The 20,621-nt window shown below is 41.0% G+C and overlaps 1 protein-coding gene across 7 annotated transcripts in view; it reads right to left on the reverse strand.

The window, feature by feature from the left end:
• Positions 1-88: 88 nt before the first annotated feature.
• plce1 (phospholipase C, epsilon 1) overlaps positions 89-20,621 on the reverse strand; it is an 85,998-nt gene continuing 65,465 nt past the window's right edge. For 4 of the 7 annotated variants that reach the window (XM_037081063.1, XM_037081060.1, XM_037081062.1 and 1 more), the window contains 24 exons: positions 20,446-20,608; positions 20,233-20,355; positions 19,229-19,365; positions 18,914-19,152; positions 18,661-18,722; positions 18,236-18,401; positions 18,038-18,145; positions 17,569-17,685; positions 16,727-16,885; positions 16,262-16,397; positions 15,990-16,031; positions 12,809-12,927; positions 12,416-12,533; positions 10,811-10,948; positions 9,783-10,073; positions 9,217-9,380; positions 7,601-7,862; positions 7,235-7,353; positions 6,747-6,875; positions 6,462-6,659; positions 5,916-6,101; positions 5,609-5,821; positions 4,770-4,984; positions 89-3,695 (listed from right to left, as the gene is read on the reverse strand). In XM_037081063.1, the coding sequence (XP_036936958.1) occupies positions 4,814-4,984; positions 5,609-5,821; positions 5,916-6,101; positions 6,462-6,659; positions 6,747-6,875; positions 7,235-7,353; positions 7,601-7,862; positions 9,217-9,380; positions 9,783-10,073; positions 10,811-10,948; positions 12,416-12,533; positions 12,809-12,927; positions 15,990-16,031; positions 16,262-16,397; positions 16,727-16,885; positions 17,569-17,685; positions 18,038-18,145; positions 18,236-18,401; positions 18,661-18,722; positions 18,914-19,152; positions 19,229-19,365; positions 20,233-20,355; positions 20,446-20,608 (3,560 nt within the window). In that variant the 3' untranslated portion in view covers positions 89-3,695; positions 4,770-4,813. The remainder of the gene's footprint in view (positions 3,696-4,769; positions 4,985-5,608; positions 5,822-5,915; positions 6,102-6,461; positions 6,660-6,746; positions 6,876-7,234; positions 7,354-7,600; positions 7,863-9,216; positions 9,381-9,782; positions 10,074-10,810; positions 10,949-12,415; positions 12,534-12,808; positions 12,928-15,989; positions 16,032-16,261; positions 16,398-16,726; positions 16,886-17,568; positions 17,686-18,037; positions 18,146-18,235; positions 18,402-18,660; positions 18,723-18,913; positions 19,153-19,228; positions 19,366-20,232; positions 20,356-20,445; positions 20,609-20,621) is intronic. The other 3 variants (XM_037081064.1, XM_037081065.1, XM_037081066.1) reach the window with 3 other exon arrangements.

The raw sequence follows: 20,621 nt of genomic DNA on the forward strand, positions 1-20,621 counted from the left end.
AGAATTTGAAAATGTAAAATCCAGTTGTCAGGTCTGAATGATCTGAGGTCAGATCTAATAACAAATAAATAAAAAAGTTCAATCAAAATTGAGTCAGATTTGTATTTTTATTGTGATCGTGATATATGACAAATAAACCAATTCTCATCCATTTAAAAATTCAAGCAAATAGACAAATGTTCACTTGACGGCCACGTGATGACACAGACGGCGGATGTTAAAGGGTTCCAGCTGGTCGTCTTCTGCAGATGACACGCGGCCCACAGTCAGCTAACACATACAGTATGTCAGAGTCAGTGGATATAATGAATACACCAGAGGACTTTCAGAAGAATTATTTTAACAAAGATTCTAATTGTCAGCTTTTGTCCACATGTATGAAAACTCACAAAATAAAAGGCATTAAACATGCTGCTGTGTACTGCACAAGAACATGCCAGACTTCTGAACAATATACTGAATATTTTACACATAAAGTAAAATATTTCTTTATGTATCCATATATGTTTGAGTACAATTAGGGCAGCAGAGAGTTTATACCCTCCCACAATGAAATAAATTAAAAAAAAAAAAAAAAAAAAAAAACAACACTTAAAACTACTTACAGGAATTTACACATAAACAACAACAAAGTGCCAACCAGGGCTTCACATTCAAATAAATAACAATCCAAACACACACATCTGTCTCAGGTTCAACACGTTAAGAAATGTTACATTCAGAAATGAGGTCTACAGGTTAGAAAGAAGATGTGAAGAAGATTACAGGAACTGATTTAAAGATTTTTTCTACTGAACAGAAAACGTCCCTTTCTGTTTAAAGTCAGTGTGGATTTCACAAAGTTAAAATCGGCTGATGACACTTCGTATTCCGCGTGGTGGTTTGTGAGTAATCACCAGTTACGTTATCGGATCTTTTTTTTTTTTTTTTTTTTTTGCATAATCGTGTTTCGATTATTACAACAAAAAGCTGGAATGGCTGAAAGGATGATAGTGAGACCGAGTCGTGGTTTCAACCTCCGTTACTGCGAAGCATTGTTCTAAAGCCTCACCGAAGCATGGTCTTCATGTGAGAATAACGTCAGTCTTGACCAAATAAAACAAGCCAAGGTCAAGAGTTAAAAGCTAAAGGACTGAAGTGACAGAACTTCACTATTGCACTAAAATTCAAACATCATAACTTGGCACTGAGCAAACTTTTCTTTTAAAGACAAAGTAAGAAAAAACTGTGGCTACGTTTGCCAAATTGCCTCTGAAGTAAACATCTAACATTTAAATTGATATCATACATCTTAACATTATTGTCTCACTGTTTGTAGGTTTTAGGAAGCTTGCTAACAAGTTTCATGTTGAACCTCGGTTAAAAAAATTGTAAAAAGGGTTAAAAACAAACAAACAAAAAAAAACTTTAACAGTTTATCCTCAATCCCAATCCCCAGTTTGAACTACAGAAGCTGAGCTTGCAGCTAATCTTTTTAAATGCAGTTATCTCGCAATCACAAGTCAAGTTTTTTAGTTATCATGACAAAACAAAAGTAGTTTCCTTGTCACTTGTTTGTATGACTTCCTCTTTCCTATCTTGTGATGAATGATCTCGTTATCTCAAGAAATCAGCCTTTCATTTTCAGAACGAGATAAATGAACCCACTGCCACGAGAAAACCGGCTGTTACGTCGAGATGTAAGAAATAATTAACTTGTGATCTTGAGATGAAAAGCGTAACCGTCCTCAGCTTCCATATTGTAACCACAGTAGGTCGACAACGCTTTTAGTTGAACACGAAAGCGATTTCCCTCAGATGGGAATTAAAGTTGTCACTTTTCATTTTCCTTTCTTTTTTACTGTAGACTTAAAAAGCTCAGTGGGCTCCTCGAGGATCAGCATGACTCCACTAGAGAGAAGAACTCTATCCATCTATATATAAATACGTGAAATGCCAGATGAAACCAAGCTATCTTCTAAAGAGGGAAAAGAATCTACGCCTTATCATTTTCCTTAAATATGGAAATGTTACACATCAAAACAGAAAAGAGGGGGAAGAGTGGCCCCGAATAAGTCAAATTCTGAAAGCAAACTGAAATGAGCAGTCAGAAGAAATTGAGAAGCATCTACAATAATTAGGGACGATCAATTAATACTAATAAGCTATAAAAGATACTGCATTCAAAATCAAGGACAGTAAATGTCGGCTGATATATATTTTTTTTTACTTGGCCATTTTAGTTTGTAAAAAAAAAAAATAATGATAAAAATCCAAACATTCATCTTGTGCTTTTCCTCAAAACTGATTTCATAACTGGGCTGAAGGTAAAAGTAATAAATACGATGATCAACAAAACAGACAAAAAAACATCTCAACCATCTCAGAACAATCAAGTCTGTTTGACACAAAAAAACACTAAAGATGACAGTAAAAGGGGAAAAACAAATGTGCAAAATGCTGTTTTGAAGAAGACGAGGCTGTTTCTTCCCAAAATATCTTAGCGCTGAGATCATCAGGCAGGAGGAAACTGACTGAATTACTCGCGGGCCATGACAACGGAGCTAAAACACTTTTGTGAAAACGAGCCACAGATCTTCTCCAGAGGCACAGCTACAAAGTTACAGGCAGTGTTGCGACAATCGATGACGGATACGCAACAACATCGCACACCTTCGCTGCCCGACATGCTGCCCCAACTGGTCACCATCGGTGACAGTAGTGTCCAAGAAAAAAACGCCTAAAGCATTGCTGCTCCCATTACAGAGCATCCTAAGTTGTTGCCTCTGTGCGAGCGATGCCCAACATTACAGTACTGCGAAAGTGGAACAGAAAGAAATAAGAAACCAAACAAGCCAGCTTGTCAGCCTCCTCCGCAATGCCCCTCGACCGTTTCCTGCCCTCGTACGTCTCTGCTTCCATTTTCTCTGAGCAGATCTCCCTCCCTCTGTGTCTGTGTGCCTCCTTTGTGTGATACCAGTAAAAAGGGGGAGTAGTTTATAGGCTTTGAACCAAATACATGCCATGTGTGATATACGTTTTAGCTTAAAAGAATTCTGGTTCACTAAACACGTTCTATCTTTAGGTGGCATTTTTGGGACATAAAAAATAAAACTGGCATGTCTAAAGAAAAATGTTTTCTTTGGGCAGGTTCCTCCTATATATATATTTATATATCTGTAGAGAATGTGTTTTTTTCAATGTCCCTAATCGCATACCTAATGACTTCAATAACAGCAGCTGCCCCTGGACTCCCTGTGGAGCCACACTACGACCAATAACCCGAGACGAGCCGGAGCCCACCGCCCAACACGATGACGGATGCTCTGAAAGGGACCGCTCACTCAACCAATCAAAAAAGGGCTGACCAATCTGTCACCTTCACACACCAATTGGGGGGGGCAGACAGAATCAGACTCCCTCGGCATATCGCCGAATTCCACGCTGTGTTAGGACCCAGAAATCCTCCAAGTTTAAAATCAGTCGAGCCTAAGTGTTCTCACGGCCGACTCATTTGTGGATCTTCCAGTTCCGGAGGAGGTGAAGCTTCCAGGCTGGGGGGGTCAGAGAGAAGGTGGGCAGGTGGACGGGCTGGGGTTGCCCCCTGAAGGAGGGAGAGGAGGGAGAGGAGGAGGAAGTGGCCTGTAGGAACCTTCCTGCCCCCACCCTGCCCTCTGCCACCCACGCCTTCAGACCTGTGGCTGCAGACAGACACCCTGCAGAGAAGCACGGATTAAAGTTTTAAAGGCAGCACCAGGCCGAGGCGGAAAAACACAACGTTTAGTTACATCATGATGAATCGCTGCAAAGTGAGACCATCTGTTAAATGTAACGGATTAAATGTTAGGGTATATGAGGTGGAGATAACAGGCCGTTCAAGAGTGTAGAGTACATACTGGGCTACACGCTAATGAAGAGTATTTGTCAGCTGCGTACACAGACTGTTGTCCACAATATGCATCTTTCAATCTTTAGTATTTGTTTTAAATTGAACAGAATCATCCAAACTGTTTCACAGATGGTGTTGTCTCGTTGCACTGCCAGAGCTATGATTTTAAGAGTTAAGTACTATTTTAAGCCATATGACATTAAATCAATCCAGTTTTAGAGGATCAAGTTCCAATGTTGTTTTTTTCTTCAAGATACTTAAACAGCTAATACCAAGAACTGATAGCAGTAGGGAAGCACCGATAACCAATAAAAACAAACTATGATTTCAGATTGTTATATTTTTACAATAAGTTCTTATACTGTAGTTTATGCACACCTGAGGGCAAGAGAGGTTCAAATATCTCCTTTCTGTCTTTTCTATCTTTCTGTTTAATTAAAAATAGATTTATTGCAAGTCATTATATTTTGTGAAATTATGAAAACTAAGAGCCCTTCCTGTTTTCATTCTATTAAGGGTCACTGTGACTTATAATAATGTTGAGAACTGCGTAACACCCAATGCCACGATACGCTGAAACTGACACATTTTCAGACATAGTTATCATACCATAAAAATCTCATACTACTTCCTGTTTGTGGATACTGTATTTACTACCTGTGCAGTTAAGTTGCAGACATGTGAGGAGTATCAGGGTCATGTTTTGGGGCTAAGATATTACACAATATCATCTCATTGCATAACAACCCTTCAGACCCCAAAAAAATGACTTTGACCATCATTTTTTTCCAGTATAAGAGAAGTAAGTTTCATGCACAACTTGCGCTTAAATAAAAATCCCCAAATTCATGTGACATACTCAACGTTTGTGCTGTTAGATGTTAGAGACAACATACAGTACCTCTGTTGCCTTTCCATGCACAGACAGCAGGCAGAGCGTGAGCCTCACTCCTGGAGCTCTGTCAGAGCCACACAGCATGCAGCTCTATCATCCTTACTCTGGGCCGGGCCGTCCACGCCACCGCCGCTGCCGGTCGCCATGCTGCGGCTGCGGCTGGTCAGCTTCTTCAGCTCACTGGCAAAGGAAATGACTTTCTTTTTGTCCTCCCGCACCACCTGGAAGCAGAAACAAAGTCATGTTGCTGCAATCACATTAACAGACAGATTGTACACGTAGTTTTTTTTTTCATTATTATTAATTAATCTAAAAAAAATTCCTCTCAAGAATTAAAGTGTTTTCAAACACCCACTTACTCGCTCAGTCTTACTTATTAAAGAAGAAAAAACTAGACATATTTTTAAAAAGTACTAAATAAATCTTTATTTAACAAGGCAGCTCATATAAACACATTTTTATTGTCTAAACGGTTGGCTCATAAATACAATAAATACTGACAGACAACATAAAAACACAAGAAAAAGAAAAGCAGACTCACGGTAACACTGCATCGTGACACAGCAACAAAGCGCACACAAACATTAACAAGCAAAGCAGTAACAGGTTAGAAGCACGAACAACACATCATGCGGCATTTAAAATACAAACACAAGCAGTGAGTGAACAGCGCGTTAGATACAGAGGTGAGCATACAAAGTTAAAACATGAAGGCTTTAAACACTTTTAAACGTTTGTAACAAACTTACAAACAACGCTCTAAAGAGGACATGGGGCCAATAAATAAGAAATAAAAACTTAAGAAGTGTCTAGCACTGACAATCAGTTGGCATGTGTAGAGCTACCTGCTCTTTGAGTTTAAGAATGAACTTCCCCGCTCCTCGCCAGCGGCTCTGAGCCTGAAAGACACACTCGTGATCCAGCAGGACCCGCTGCAGGGGCTTGGAGGTGGAGGACTTCTTTGAGCTGGCGTCCTTTGTCACTTCCTCCACCAGGACGTACTCGCATGGGTTTGGGTTGGATAGAATACTGTAGGAATACTTGGCCTTCGACAAAGTCTGGACAGGACGGAGAGAGAATTCAGCCACTTCAAAGTTTATGTACACCTCTAGTCTTGCAAAGTAACAGTGGCGTATTCTTGACCCTCCTCACCTGCTGTATGACGTCCTGAGCAGTGCTGCAGCGTGGGGCCTTGATCACGGTGTGAGGCTGCTCTGGTGAAACTTCATGGACCTGGACAAAGAACATATCGTCCTCTGCTCCTCCTCCCCCTCCTTCTCTGGCTCCAGCCGTCACCTCCTCCTCTCCTTCCAGCACCGTGTTCTTCTCATTAAAGTTCTACAAGGACAACACCACGTCGTAATGGTAAAAAACATGTTGCAGGACCCTAGAGGTAAGCTAGCATTTGATATAAAATTTTCAATAAATCATTCATACGTATTAATAAGTGTGTTTTCTGACAAAGCTACTCTTTCATGTACACCAAGACTTCGATGAATGCCTTTGGGAGAGGAGTTATACAAAACAACCACAAGGGGGAGCCAGAGTCCACATGATAGTTTGCACAGGCGCGCCATTATGTACCGTAGTAATAAAAGGTAGGTAATAATAACAAACACATTCAGTTTAAAGTGTTCTAATCATTAAACAGATCAAAGTTAATACCATAAGAGACATAATTCACAGCTCTTTGTGTACCTCCTCTCTGGTTTTCAGGACGATCCTCCCCACACATCCATCCTCAGTGTTCCAGCTGGACACCACTCTGACCACCTCCTCATCGGGCCCCAGAGAACGATGCTGAGCACAGCGCTTCACCTCGCTGCGCTCCTTCAACAGAGGGACCCTCTCCTCACACAGGAAGTACTCTGATGGGTTTCCCGTTGATGCTACGACCTGTGGAGGAATTGAGAGGAGACACATTTATGACTACAGAGAAATCCCCAAGAAATGGACAAAAAACTTCATTCCTGAGGTACTGACAGTCTCCAGTAGCTGTCTGGCGGTCGTCTGCTCGGTGACACAGAACACAGTGAAGGGCTCAGGACCAGGAGCTCCGTACACCGTCACCCTTTGCTGCTGTGACGCACGTTTCTCCTCTGAACTGAACAGCTGTGGAGAGACATGACAGTTGTGCTTTTTAAGAGCATTTTCACTTGTGGAAGAAGTTCCTTAAATAAAGTAAAATATCAGTACTGTAAGTCAATAAATAAAGGACTGCAGTTTTACAATTAAATATTAGGTTTTGGGATTTTTATTAATGTTGAATTCATGTGTTGCATTAATTGTTGTAGATGTTTGAGCTAATTTGACATTTTATTTAATATTTACAACAATGCATCATTTTCTATAAGATCACCATATCCCCACATTCGGTGATATGACTGTGAAGCTTTACAGGCTTTAAAGGTATAATGGAGGTGCAGTATCAACACTGCAACAGCACAACTTGAGGCGATGACATGTCTTACCAGTGATGAGGGAGTTGCAACTCCTGAGGGGCCTTCCTCTATTCTGCGGCTGTAAATGAACAAGCTCGACACCTCGAGAGGTTCATTATGTTGTGTCCTCAACTGGACGTGTCTATAACCTGGAACACATGAATAAAATAGATTTTTACAATATATAAACTGATAATGTTCTTACATTGACACATGACAAGACACGCCTTTGTTGGTTAGTAAAACAGACCTCACTCAAGTTTATCTTTTGTTATCTCTTTTTCATGGACAGTTTCTGGTATTTTTCTGAACTGAATGAAACGACTCTGGTCAGCACAAACTCCCATCTACAGCATCGAAGCATGCTTACTTGACATATCATCTGTTGTGTCGTACCTGGCTTGAGGACTTTCAGAGGCAGTGTCCTCTGTGCTGTAGTCTGGGAGCTGTTGTTCTCCACGACGGCGAAGCGCAGGAAGCACATCTCCTCAAAGTGCACGGTGAACTGAAAGTGCTCGCTCCACATGGGGTTGAGGGTGTTGCGATGGATGGGTTTGGTGCGGAAGTGGCAGCTGTCGACAGGCATGCCCAGAACGTCGACCTCGAGACAGGGGCTGCCAGCGCTGTTACCGGGACAGACGTTCTGACCGGAGACGATCTGAGAGAAGACAGGAGAGGTGTGTTGTTGTTTAATGAGTCACACAAACAAAACTCTCTGTTAAGTTTTGTTTTTACGCAACACAGATCTTGTTTTCAGGTCATTGGATGAAGCAGACTGGAGAGGCCAAACAATAGTGAAGTCACTCTGACCTGCCAAGAAAAACTCTGTCTCTGTCTCTGTCTACCTTTGTTCAGTCTCTCTCTGACAACCGTGCACACACACATAAGTACAGACTGTCACACAGGTTTTATGAGTGTGACATCATCCTTGTGTTTACACTGCTTGTTTGACCAGATCAGTGTTCATGTTACTTCTGAGAGCATGAGAGTGGATTATCTGAACAGATCAGGAAAGCCAGGGATAAACACATACCTCTAAACTTCATGACTGTGGAGGACTGAGAGTGCCAAAATCCAAACTAAATAAATAAATCTCAATTAAGCTCAATAAATAAATGCATGGAAGTGAAAAGCAACTTTATAAGTGTGCAAGTTGTTGATATTAAGTGTTTAATAACTTTTTCCAAGTTTCTTGTATGGAAGACAAGCAGCCAAAATGAAAAATAAGATCGCTAACATAAATGCACCACAAATTATATCAAAAATATATGAGGCACTAACTGATTTTTAAAAATGTGACATTTGTGGTATTTGTGTTTCATGTTCTTTTCATTTTGCATGATGCAGCAGAAATGCAATAAGAAATGTAAAAAGACAATGCGAAAAAAAAAATGGATTAATTTCACATTTTTATAAATTAATTAATGTCTACATTCATTTTTTATTATTATCGCTGGTGCATTTGATGGCATTAATTCAATTTTTTCTACCTATTTATTTATTTTCTGATTTTGGCTGATCTGGTCCTCCATACATGACACTTAACTTTGCTCGCCTTTTCAGTGAGGATGCACGGAACACACACACATAACTTTCATTGTCCCACTCAAAAGTGTGCAGTGAGGGACACACAAGGCGGACATGTTGCACTGCGGAGCCTTTGAGTTGTTGTTCTTGTTCACTGTTATATTTAATTTACTGGGTGGTCTGGGTGGCTCATAACTGTCAAATAGGGAAAGCGTACACAGACTACTTCACAATAAAACTGTCCAAACACACGTTAATGGGCCTAATATGAGTACTTAGGAGTGTGTGTTTGAAGGAGTGTCCAGTCATAACAACTGCGCAGTCACTGTCATCACGCTACTACAGAATATTAAAAATGGAAGCCAGTTGTAGCTCTGACATCCAAAAATGTACTGACAGATTGGAAGCTATAGGTGTGAGGATAAACGTGTAGAGGTTTGGACTATTAAGGGTTAAGTGATCTTCCACTCCGCTCCTTTACTCACAGTGAGGGAGTAGATCGCGGGGCTCATTTTCTCAACATCCCTCTCCATCGGACAGAACAGCTGATAGAGCGGACAACTACGGTCCCACAGCACCGCCGGCTTCAGGACGTAGCCACAGCCCCCGTTGGCCTCAAACAAGGCTGAGTTCAGCTGCATGGGCAGGTCTGCGAGGGCGAAGAGAAGGACAAGAAAACGGATTGAGATAAAAGCATCAAAAATAGCTAGAACTAAATATTTCAACTTCACTTTGAGGGTATTAAAGATGAAGACTATTTGGTTTCAATATTGTTAAGTGCAGTTATTTTGCTCTTCAACCAGTTTGAATTTTGAGTGTCATATAAACAAAACTTGCACGTGTGAGTGTTGATAGCTGTGTGACTGTGTTTTGTAAACTTAGATTCCAAATGGAAAAAAACATGATTCGCGAAGCAGAAATAGAGAAAACATGAGGGGAGGAGTGACATAAAGATTCTTCAGTTATCTCTCCTGTGTCTTCTGCCAACTTAAAATTAAAAAAAAAAAACTTAGTAGTGTTGTTTGCTTGGAAGTGAGTGAGCCATCCTCACCATCAGTCTGATAGTTCAGTGCCACCAGCTGAATTCCATGCAGCCAGAACAGCAGAGGGTTTGGGTTTGCCGAGTCAATCCTGGTGGCTGCTGGGTAAGTCCTGAGCAGCTGGCACGCCGTGTGCTGGATCAGCTTCTGAGAGTAGCGGCGGCAGAGGCGCTTGGCGGCGTTCTCGTTGACGGAGGAGATGTGGTAGCACTTGGGCGTGCGGATTATGGCGCTGAGAGAGGTGGGGGGGTTGAGGGTCGGAGACGTCTGCTGCTCCTCCCAGCTCAGCCGCTCAGCGCCACCTAGAGGGAGGACAGAGAGAACATTTGAATCCTCAGTCTGCTTCTTACATTGAGTGATGCTGTCCTACATGAAGCCACTGTTAGAACAGCTCTGAGCACCAATCAGGATTAAGCCTTATTTATTTTTATCATTTTTTATCTAATGATGAGTTAAACTTTTTTTTTTCATTAATATCTGTATAAAATTATTAATTTACTTTTTGCATGTTTAAGTGCAATTTCAATAGGTTCCATGTCATGTTCAATGTCATGTGACCCTTGCTTTGCCATGTGGCGAGCCTTCAGCTGCTTGTCTAATTAAATTCTCCACATTTAGTTATGCCAATTTTCATTTGCACCTGGATTACAATGTCCAAGTGGGAGCCCTGTTTTATTGGCTCTCCTTTGCCATTTACCAACATATTCAAACATACATCCACCTGCTCTGACATTTTTCTAATTGTTGAGTGGCAACATTTTAGAGGACTGACGCCATCATCTTTTTCAGATGCAGCCCTCAGGGCAAAGACACAGATATTGTGCAAAAACGAACATCTAAATCAGTAATGGCAGACAGCTTTTTGAAGAGAGCCTTCTCACTCAACACACAGCACTTTATAATTATCTTTTTCGGACTCACTCTTAAACAAGATAGACAATTAAGAATTTTCAATTCTATTCTATTCTGTATATCTGTGAAACACTGACAATGCCTATGTTGATACATCTTTCAATTATGACCCCTAGAACCTGCGTACCTTTCCCAGGGGTGCGGTTCTGGGTCGTGACCTCCCCTGCTGCGCTGCTGCGAGCGGGAGCTGTGCCAAATATGGACTTCCTGCTCTTCCCCCGGTCCTTCCCTCTGCCAGAGCCGGCCGGAGACAGTGTGGAGAGGCCTGTGTTCCCAGACAGAAGAAAGTGGTCAATAATGTTGCACAGACAGACTGGAGACACCATGCTCATGACATCATAATCTGTCTCAATTAGTTTCTCAAAATCCAGAAATCATTTTCTCTATTAAAAACAACTGTCGCTTTCTGTCATAATGAGGAAGCCGGTCTTCTCCCTCCCTCCCAGGCATCACTCCAAATCCATTTCTTTATAATTAGCAGAAGTATGTAATTGCCTCTAAAAACAAACTGGTTCTTGTTCTGTGAAGAATTCCATATGAAACAAAAAAACGTAAAAACATATATGAAATGATTCGATACATACATAGATATTTCCATATTTCTTTGCAAAGGTTTAACTAATACTGTTATTTAAACACTGTAAAGCTTGACCTTTTTCTCGTTTCTTGTCGAATCTCATCTCTTAATAAATAATAATAAATGAGATCAGACATTTGAAAAGAATTTTTCTAAATTTTTTTTTTTTTTTTTTTTTCCCCGATGATGATTTAATGTTTGTGGACACGCTTTGATAAGTAAAATGTCTGTCAGCAGCCACTTCAGACAGCAGACAGCAGCAACCAGTCTGCTGTCTGCTGTCTGAACTGAGCCACTTTCCACGGTTCATCATTCACTGATCTCAGGTCACTGAAAATAGTAAACAAATAAAATACGAAGTGGAAACACTGGAAGGTTTATAAGGGCAAATGTCATCCAAAGAAATGAGGAAACAAGCAGAGAAGAAGACACTTGAGGGAGGAAAGGAGAGACGAGAGGTGGATATTTAAGGAATATAGCAGAGATAAATTGAGGCAGGGAATGAAGATAGATCCCAATAAAGAAGACATAGGAGAACTTTAATGAGGGCACAAGAAAAGTCAAGCAGACTGAACTGCTTGACACAGAGCATTTAATGTATTTAAAATTACATCTATATTGTCATTTTAACATGTAAGCTCATATTAAGACAGCAAAAATGGAAAAAAGAGGGGCTAACGTGACAAAGGAACCTCGGATACTACTGTAACTAGACTCCAGGAAATCTCAAAAACATTTCCTGAATGTACAGTATGTAACAACACTGCTGTTGTTGTTCTGCTCTGGGACTGACAACACAATAAGTAACCCCATCTTTCCCATGGGGAGAAAAAAGGATTCATCATCTTAGTGGGTGTCCTGTGTGGGAGAGGAATGGAGAGTAACGTACTGGGATATTAAATGTCGCGCAATGAGAAAAAAATTCAAAAAACATGGGGAAAGGTTTGACCTCCTAAATTTAACATGGGAGTGGAAGACAGGAAAAAAAGGAGATAATGATACCGTGACAGGCATGGGGGGGGATTTAGACGAAGAGTGATTCTCTTTGGGCCAGGAGAGGAAGCCACGTAGGACAGGAGGAGGAAAAGATGTATGTGAAAATGAAAAGGAAAGAGAAAGAAATGTGTGTCACAGAGAGACTAAAATATTCTCTACCAGGGAATTTCACAGCCTGGCAGTAGATGATGAGGTCGGACAGCTCCTGGGCGATTTGTCGACTCTCCTTCTTGTTCTGAGGGAGGTAGAACTCCTCGCCCAGCTCCATGTCAAACACCTACAAGTGCAGGTAGAGACATGACAGGGAAAACCTGGTTTTACTTGAAGAGACAGTCATGTTCTGTTGCAGAGGAACATAACTCTACTTAACCTCCGTGCCAGATTGCTATCAAAAATGTCACACTTTTATATCATCTTTTTCATTAAACTGATTATTAATTTTCTTTTTGACCTATTTCAGAACCAGCTTGATGCAAACAGCCAACATACCCACTGGCACAGAGTAGCTGTTAAATATTTAACACTTATCAGTTTAAAACTTTAGTTCCTTACCTTTCCTTTGCTCTGCGTAGTACTATCTGTCTTCTTCATCCTCTTTGGTATTTCATCTACAGGTTGCTCTTCTTTGTCTGCTGAGCTCTTCCCCTCTGGCTTGTCATCCAGGATGTTATCTGTGAGAAATACAGTGAATTATAGTAGCTCCCAGCAGAGAAGCTCTCACAAGCACAAATGCTCAGGAAAAATGTTTTACTGGGTGAATCAAGTGTCGGAAACAATGATTTTCGAAGCATATACAAAGTACGAAAATAGTCATGCTTGGGTGTGACGGGTTGAGATATCTATCAGGAAAGCAATCATGCCCACACGTAATTTCCACCTCAGACATATTTCGTTATGACTGCAATTTCTGTCATTTCCAATCCAAAATGGATCGTTATTCGTAACAACAGCACAATATTTTCATTCAGGAGGCTATGTCTTCATCAACTGTCCTGATGAAGACATAGGCTGGATTTTAAATGAATTTACTAAATAAAAATTGTGCATTGGAGTTAGTGTAACAGTGGCTCTCAATGCACTGTATTTCAGGAATGAAAAGTCAGATGAAGTTTTATAGTCTACAAAATATTTCTGTAGCTTCAAATAAAAACAGTGTTGCAGCATTCTCCTGAACAACTGAAGTACAAGAAATAAGTTAATTACATCATTTTTAACAGAGATCTTCCCTGTAGCAGCTAAGCTAAAAGTATTAGCATTTAAATAACGTCTTCAAACTTCAAATCAATTTGGGGGCTTCCAGACACGTAGATTACGCCAGACGAGCTGTACGAGGCCATTTATCAGTTTGTGTGTCTTTATGTTTTAAAACAAATCCCCATCTACTTCAGCTGTTCAATGCTGCTGCTACACCATTTTACTGGGAGCTCCACATCTTTTGCGGACTCAGAAACCTGACTTTCCATCCTTTAAATCGTGAGACAAGACATTTAAGAAGCCGCATATTAGCCGTATACACATCTTGGAATCTTCTTGTAGAAACAAAGGCTGACTTTGTATTTCAAGATACAAGTTGGGTTTGTCTTGTTAAAGCAACATTATGTAGACATCAGGCATTTTGTGTCATTCTGACAACAATTTGTCAGTCGTCAAAGACACAACAAGACACTGTACTATGAACAAGGCTTTTAATATAAGTAACAAAGTTATATGATGTTGCTTTAAGTTTAACAAAGTCAGAACATTGAGTTACCACAAAAGTTAACTGCAGATTAAAGGTATTTCTGCACTAGCTTCAGCATTCAACCATTATGCTTGGTGTTTTTGACGAGGCAGGCCTTTAAAGAGGGCCACAGGTGGGGACAATCACACAATAATTATAAACAGAAAAGCAGTTATCTGTATCTCTAACTACTTGCAGATCCCATGAGCATATATCCCCAAGCCAAACGCCAACAAAGGCTCCTCCCTTACTGATACTCAAAGCAATGTCTATCAACTGTAAACAGGAGGAACAGTAGGGAGTTCTTCCCTTTGCTCCCATTCCTCCTACACATTCATTGCAGCCAAAAACACAGTCAGAAACATATCAGCTTAAAAGTGCAGAAGCTTTTTATCACAGAAAACTTGTTTGATTCCTGGCATTTGGAATATCTTAATTAGAGATGGGCTTTGGCAACAGAGCTGACCCCGAAAGTCACCCTGTAGAAAGTCGCCAGAGAAGTCACTTGGACCAGACTTTGACATGAGATGGCAATTTGGCAGTTTAGTGCTCCAGTGTTTGTATTTACTGACACATGGAAGTGGAGTGTGCTAAATTCAGTCCCTGCCACTTTCTAGGATTAAGATTCAAGAAATGGTTTTCTCAAAGTCCACAACCGGTTAGTTCTTTTAACGGGGACAGGCAGAGGGCAGGGATTCAGAGAGAGCAGTGCTGGGACTGGGACTGGGACTGGGACAGGGTGGTTTCCCTGGTCTGTTGTTTAGTGTGGGGGCAGCATAGGGCCTGAGAAACCAGATGGCTTTGTTTTGTTTCCCTGATGAGCCTGCCCAGCCACTGGCGAGGTCACAGACAAATACAGTATGAAGGAGAGGGGGGCCATGTGTTTGTGAGAGAAAGAGAAACCATACAGACACTGTTTTATTGTTAAAATACTGACTGAAATAAATCACAATTAACTTTTGATGTCTTTCAAGGACAGTCAAATTTAAAGGTAGGTAGTATGGTCCCATCCTGCCCTGACTCTGTTTTTTTAAAATAAGTTAAACAGCATGACAAACATGATAAAACGTGTAAAACATGTTGTCACACAAGCAGGCAATAACACAAAGCTACAAACACAACACAAGCATGTTATCCATTTTAAAACAACATCCAGGTTACTCTTAGAACAGCCTTCAGAGGTACAGAATTGTTTTATTGAGCAGTAAGTTATTCTGGATGTTGAATACACACAGTCATAATATTAAAGACTTCCGTGTGGCACAAAGAAAAACTGCTGTAGCAAAGCTGGGCATTTAGAACGCTTGTTGTATTATTGCCAATTACATAATGGTGATAAAACAAGAGAACATCATAACAAACACTCCTAATGTCACCACCCACCCACTGCTAGCACTTTAGCAGCAATAAATATGCTCTGATGGCACCCTGTTGTGATTCTAAAACCATTATGAATCAGAGCGATCATAAAATAAAGTCTTCTTGGAGGATGTCAAATGTCAGCAGAGCACACATGCTCGCAGCTACAGAGGAGAGCGCCCAGCATTACTACATTACCTATATCTCAAAACTGTCAAACAAGATGACCACTAGAATATTTTTCCCCATCAAATGCACCAGAGGAAATTATCCTAAATTTCTTCTTTTAACTGCTGCTCACCATAATCAACAGATTGCTACGGTGCTGCAGAGCGTTATCTGGCATCCACAATCAGCAGAATGCTGGCAGCTGTTACAGTATGCAGGCACAAACAGAATGATGCAGATCACTAGCGCACTTCTACATACAAGTGTTTCCTCTGTAGTTATTCTGCAGTGGCAGAGGCGGCAAGACAAATTGAACCAAGAATCACAAGTTTTTCTTAAAACTTGATTTATATGTTGAATTTTAAAAGGCCTTTTAAGATACTGTGAACAAAAACTGGTCAGTGAATCACCACCAACTACCACCACAAAACACAGGTTGATGGAACCACTGGTACATAGAGAGGCACATCCGAGCCGTGCATTTACCTTCCAGGCCATACGAGGCAGTAGAGGCTGTGAGGACATCAGCTAAGTGGAAAACAGGCAAGACCAAACAGGAAAGGAGTGAAGTGAGAACAGTGTGTCAAATTAAAGAGAGACTTGAGTGTTAACAAAAAAGGTGAGAGACAGAATAAAAGTGGAACAGAAACTGACTCAAGTGGTTACAAACAAAATAATCCATATAAATAGAAATTTGGAGTTCTTTAAGTTAGTTGTGTGCCTATGAAGTGTTTTCCTCTTCGATAAGCTCTCCTTACCATCTGATAGAGACTCGTAGTCATAGTCATACTCGTCTTCTTCCTCCTCCTCTTCCTCGTTATTGTGCGTGCCAGGTGAGCTAACCCCAGGTGACCCGTTGCTAGCCTGGGCCTGCATGTGGGCCAGCTGGTGAGCCTGTGATTACAATATAGTTAGACAATCAGAAAGTGTTAGAAAGTCACAAAGACATATTTATATCTGACGTATGAGCCATTAGCTGTAAATATACAAGCTCTTATCTGCAGATGTACTTAAGTAGCAGGCTATGTGTGATGAAAATGGTGTGATGGGCACATTAGCATCTATTATTTACGTGTGACAGCACTCCATAAACATTGTTAAATAATGAATGTGCTGATGTGATCTGGATGGCCACTTAAAGGAAGCCTTATATGAAATATAAATTATGTACATGTTTATATATGTGCATGCATTTGTACAGAAAGTCTTTATTTCTTCCCGACCTTCTGTTTGAGGATGTCCACCGGTGCCTGGTGTGCTTTGAGCTTCTTGTTCTTGAGGAGAATCCTCCCCCGCAACTGCAGCGGCGACGGCAGGTGAGGGTCGTCGCTGAAGTCACTTTCAAAGAGGAAGCGCGTCACAAGACGTTCCCCGAACACCGTCTAATGGATAAATGTTTAAACAGGACAGACGAGACGTCAATAAATCACCAGCAATCGGACCAGAATGAAATGTCAAGTGAGAGGAGGGGGGGGAGGAGAGGAAAATCAAAAGTGCTTTCATCAACACAAAACAACATTGTAAACAAACAAGCCTGTGGTGACATAAGATGTCCAGAGGCACAGGGCTATCTGGACATGAAAGACTTTTCTTTATCAAGCCACTCAGAAGTCAGTCTCCAGGGAGGAAACATGTTGGGAAGTTTTGCTGGATGAAAGAAATTTGATATTCCATGATCTGTCATGCCCATTTATGTGCGAAATATAAATTAAAAAACAAGAAGAAGAAAGGGACGGTCGCAGCCTGAAGATTTGAAAAGCAAGCCTCTGGCTGGAAGTCTGCCAGTTTGAATGCCCACAGCAGCTGAGAAAATCTTGGGAAATGCTTGAGCGGAGTGCTCCTCTTACTCAGTAAGTGTTCTTACAAGTGCCACTGAGGAATACATGAGGTTGTACTAGAAACTAGACTACTGGACGGCGTAGGTCAATTTAATTCACAAAATATACAGTAGGTATTGCTGAATATATACTACCTATGAAACTTTCTATAAGCCACACATGGAAAACATACATGACTGTGGACACTGATAAAAAAGTAAGCTCTCTTACAGTTTCCGTTGCCATACCTTGAAGATTTCAGCCATCTTGCGCTGCTGTGGGAGCGAGCAGTGGTTCTCTATGGACAGGATGACGGGCATGTCAGAATTGACAAATGCAGACCGGTTAACTGCCTCCACCACATCCTGGAAGATCATGGGAGAGATTCAATTCTTAGAAAAGTCACTCCAAGTCAAATAAAAGTGAATTAAACTCTATGAAAACCAATACTAATGAGATTAACTCAAACAGCCCTAAGACACAACATCAAATTAAATACAGGTGATGGGAGCTCTGATCAGTCAAACATATAATATACAGTATTGATAAGGCCTTCAAAGGCTGATGTCAGTTCGAAAAATTCACATATGTTTGGTTTCCTGTATATACAGAATTTCTGCCTGGACTACTTCTGTCAAAATAAATACATCATACTACAGTTCAGCTCAGTGAGGCCTTGAAAGACAAAGTAAGGAGAAACCTGTATGTATTACTAACCTTGAAGGGTATCTTAGTAGTGAGTGTGTGTCCATGATATATGACTGGCATGCCATCGTCTCCATCCCAACAGTCTAACTCAACGCTCCTGCAGCCTTGCAGCAGCACCTGGAGAAAGATAACATCCAATATTCAGACACGAACGCACAAGCTTAACAAGAGTTATGGGACTGCATTAAATAAAAACTGCTCTCTTACTTGGCTGTAAAGCTCAACAGAGGACTCTCCTTTGAGCTGGTGTCCAGTCAGGTAAGTGTTGTGAGAAGACTCGATGTAATAGTAAGACAGAGGGTACTGCAGCTCCTCAGGATTCATCTGGGATTCCTCATTACGAGAGGCGAAATTCTCCTTATCCATCAGGAACCTGGTATGGAGAGGGGCTGGTTAGCAGGCTATGACCAAGATGCTAAGTGCTGCGTTGCAGGCAACTCAACTTGTTTCAGTTTCTTGAAGATGATTCAACTTTCATCCAAGAGGTTTCTTCAGTTCTAACTAACTGGAAGAGAGTTTGCAGGCTTTTAAACTTGAGGACATCATCTTTGACTTTTCAGAAATGCTATTCTTGAAATGATTATGCAGTTTATTTTGAATTATTCATATATGTTCACATTCATTTACTCTACCTTGCAAAGCCTTCAAATGACATCCAACCCATTTGTCTCATGCTTGATGAGGGCTCAAATTTCTGCAAGAGAATAGCACCAAACAATTCATTACCATAATTGATTTAAAGTCCCTCTTCCTTCCTTGCGTCTCAGGTTTCTTTCATCCGTTTTTTTCATCATCAATTCATGTGGTAAGATTAAAAATCTATACCAGGCATTTCCTCATCCACTACATTTCCACTACATTGTGAGATAAGGTTCCACACTCTACCTGTATGATGCTGAGAATCTCGTCGTAGCTTAGGTGCTCCCTCTGACAGTTGACTAGAAAATCGTTGAGCTGAGGGATAGCCAACCCCAAGACGCCTAGAGATGCGTTTTCCACTCCCGTTCCATTGGTCACGATGCTGGCTGCTGCGATGGCATCGGAGATCTGCTTCTGGTTTTCAGACATCTGCTGCCTCGTCCGGATAAACAGGCCAAGATCAGAACCATTGCGGGTTAATAAGTCTGGAGAGGAGAGGAAGAGTCATGCGAAAGGGAACCCTTGCAGTATATCAATGAATACAACTGTCTGATCTTTTACCGAGGTCTGGCTGTAGTCCTGTGATTTTGTCGTCTATCGTGAGGTTGGTGTAGAGAGGAGCAGACTCTGGATTTGAGCGACTGCAGGGGACAGCAAAGGTGTCAAACAGCTCCTTTAGGTCCTTCCTGCTTCGGATACTGTGGAGGAAACAACACAGAGAATAGTTGAGACTCATTTTAGCCACTGTAGATTGATAACAGGTTCATTTCAGGTGAGATGATATCAAAAAACAAAGAAAAATTAGTGGAGGCAAGAGGTGATTAGGGGTGATTTCAGTTTCATCTACAATTTTTTGAAAGGCCTGATTAAATTCACATTTATAGACTTTCATTCATTAAATATCCTCTATAAGTTGTGATATTTTGTTAGGGTTTGTTTACATTTTGTTTTGCCATACCTTGTACGAGCTCTACTCAATGTTCTTAATTACAAAGTGATGCAAGAGTGAATGGTTGTTTGATTTTTCAAATATTTAAATGTAATATATTTCTGGGACAGTCTTTGGAAAATAAGCAAGGTTTCTGAGTGGCTGATCTGCTGAAGCACTGCACTTCCATTTTCTCTGTCTGGCCAAGCAAGAATTCAAAAGGAAACTGCTGGGCAGCAGATGAGAGGACAAACTACAATCTAAGAAATGTAGGAGGACTGGTATGAGAGTAATCCACTGCTTTCCATTGCTTGTCAAGGCAAAACATTGTTTCCTTTCATCTGACAAGGAAAAATAATATAGAAGCTAAATATTATAAAGAGAAGAATGCTTGGGAAGGCATGATGACCTTGAGCAGCATTTTTTGAATTTGTTTTATTCATGGTGTCTTCAGATGCTATTGATAAAAACACCGCAATTATATAACAAAAAAGAGATGAGATGGCATAAATCCTTAACAGAACATGTACAATATACATACAGGACAATGCCGAATGTTGGATGATTACGTATAACCTGAAAAAATTCTAAAAATTCAAGATAAACAGGATCTCGTAGACTAAATGTTGGTATCTACCTGAATGACTTGAAGAGCTCAACAAATTCAATGAAGCTCATTGTGCTGTCAGAAATCATGAGGTTCTGGAAGCCTTTGAAACAGCCTTTAGCACGGCCGTGCCACGACCTGCTGCTCCAGGCCCTACAACCAACAAAGAAAAGGTAAAACATCAAATCATTAGAGGTCAGGCTTTCACACAGCCTGTCTTCTCATACAGTGCAGTCATAGTACCCTGGCTGTGACTTGGCTGTTCCTGAGAGGATCGGAGAGGACTGTGGACGAGTCTGGTTGGACCCCGCCATGCTGGAGGAAGAGGAGGAGGAGGAAGAGGAGGCGAGCAATCCAGGGCTTTTATTGGATGAGAGGGAAAAGGGTCCAGGGAAGCTGTCCTCTGCTGAGGCAAAAAG

This window comes from Acanthopagrus latus, chromosome 20 (assembly GCF_904848185.1).
Source record: "Acanthopagrus latus isolate v.2019 chromosome 20, fAcaLat1.1, whole genome shotgun sequence".
In the NCBI taxonomy this organism is placed as follows: Eukaryota; Metazoa; Chordata; class Actinopteri; order Spariformes; family Sparidae; genus Acanthopagrus; species Acanthopagrus latus.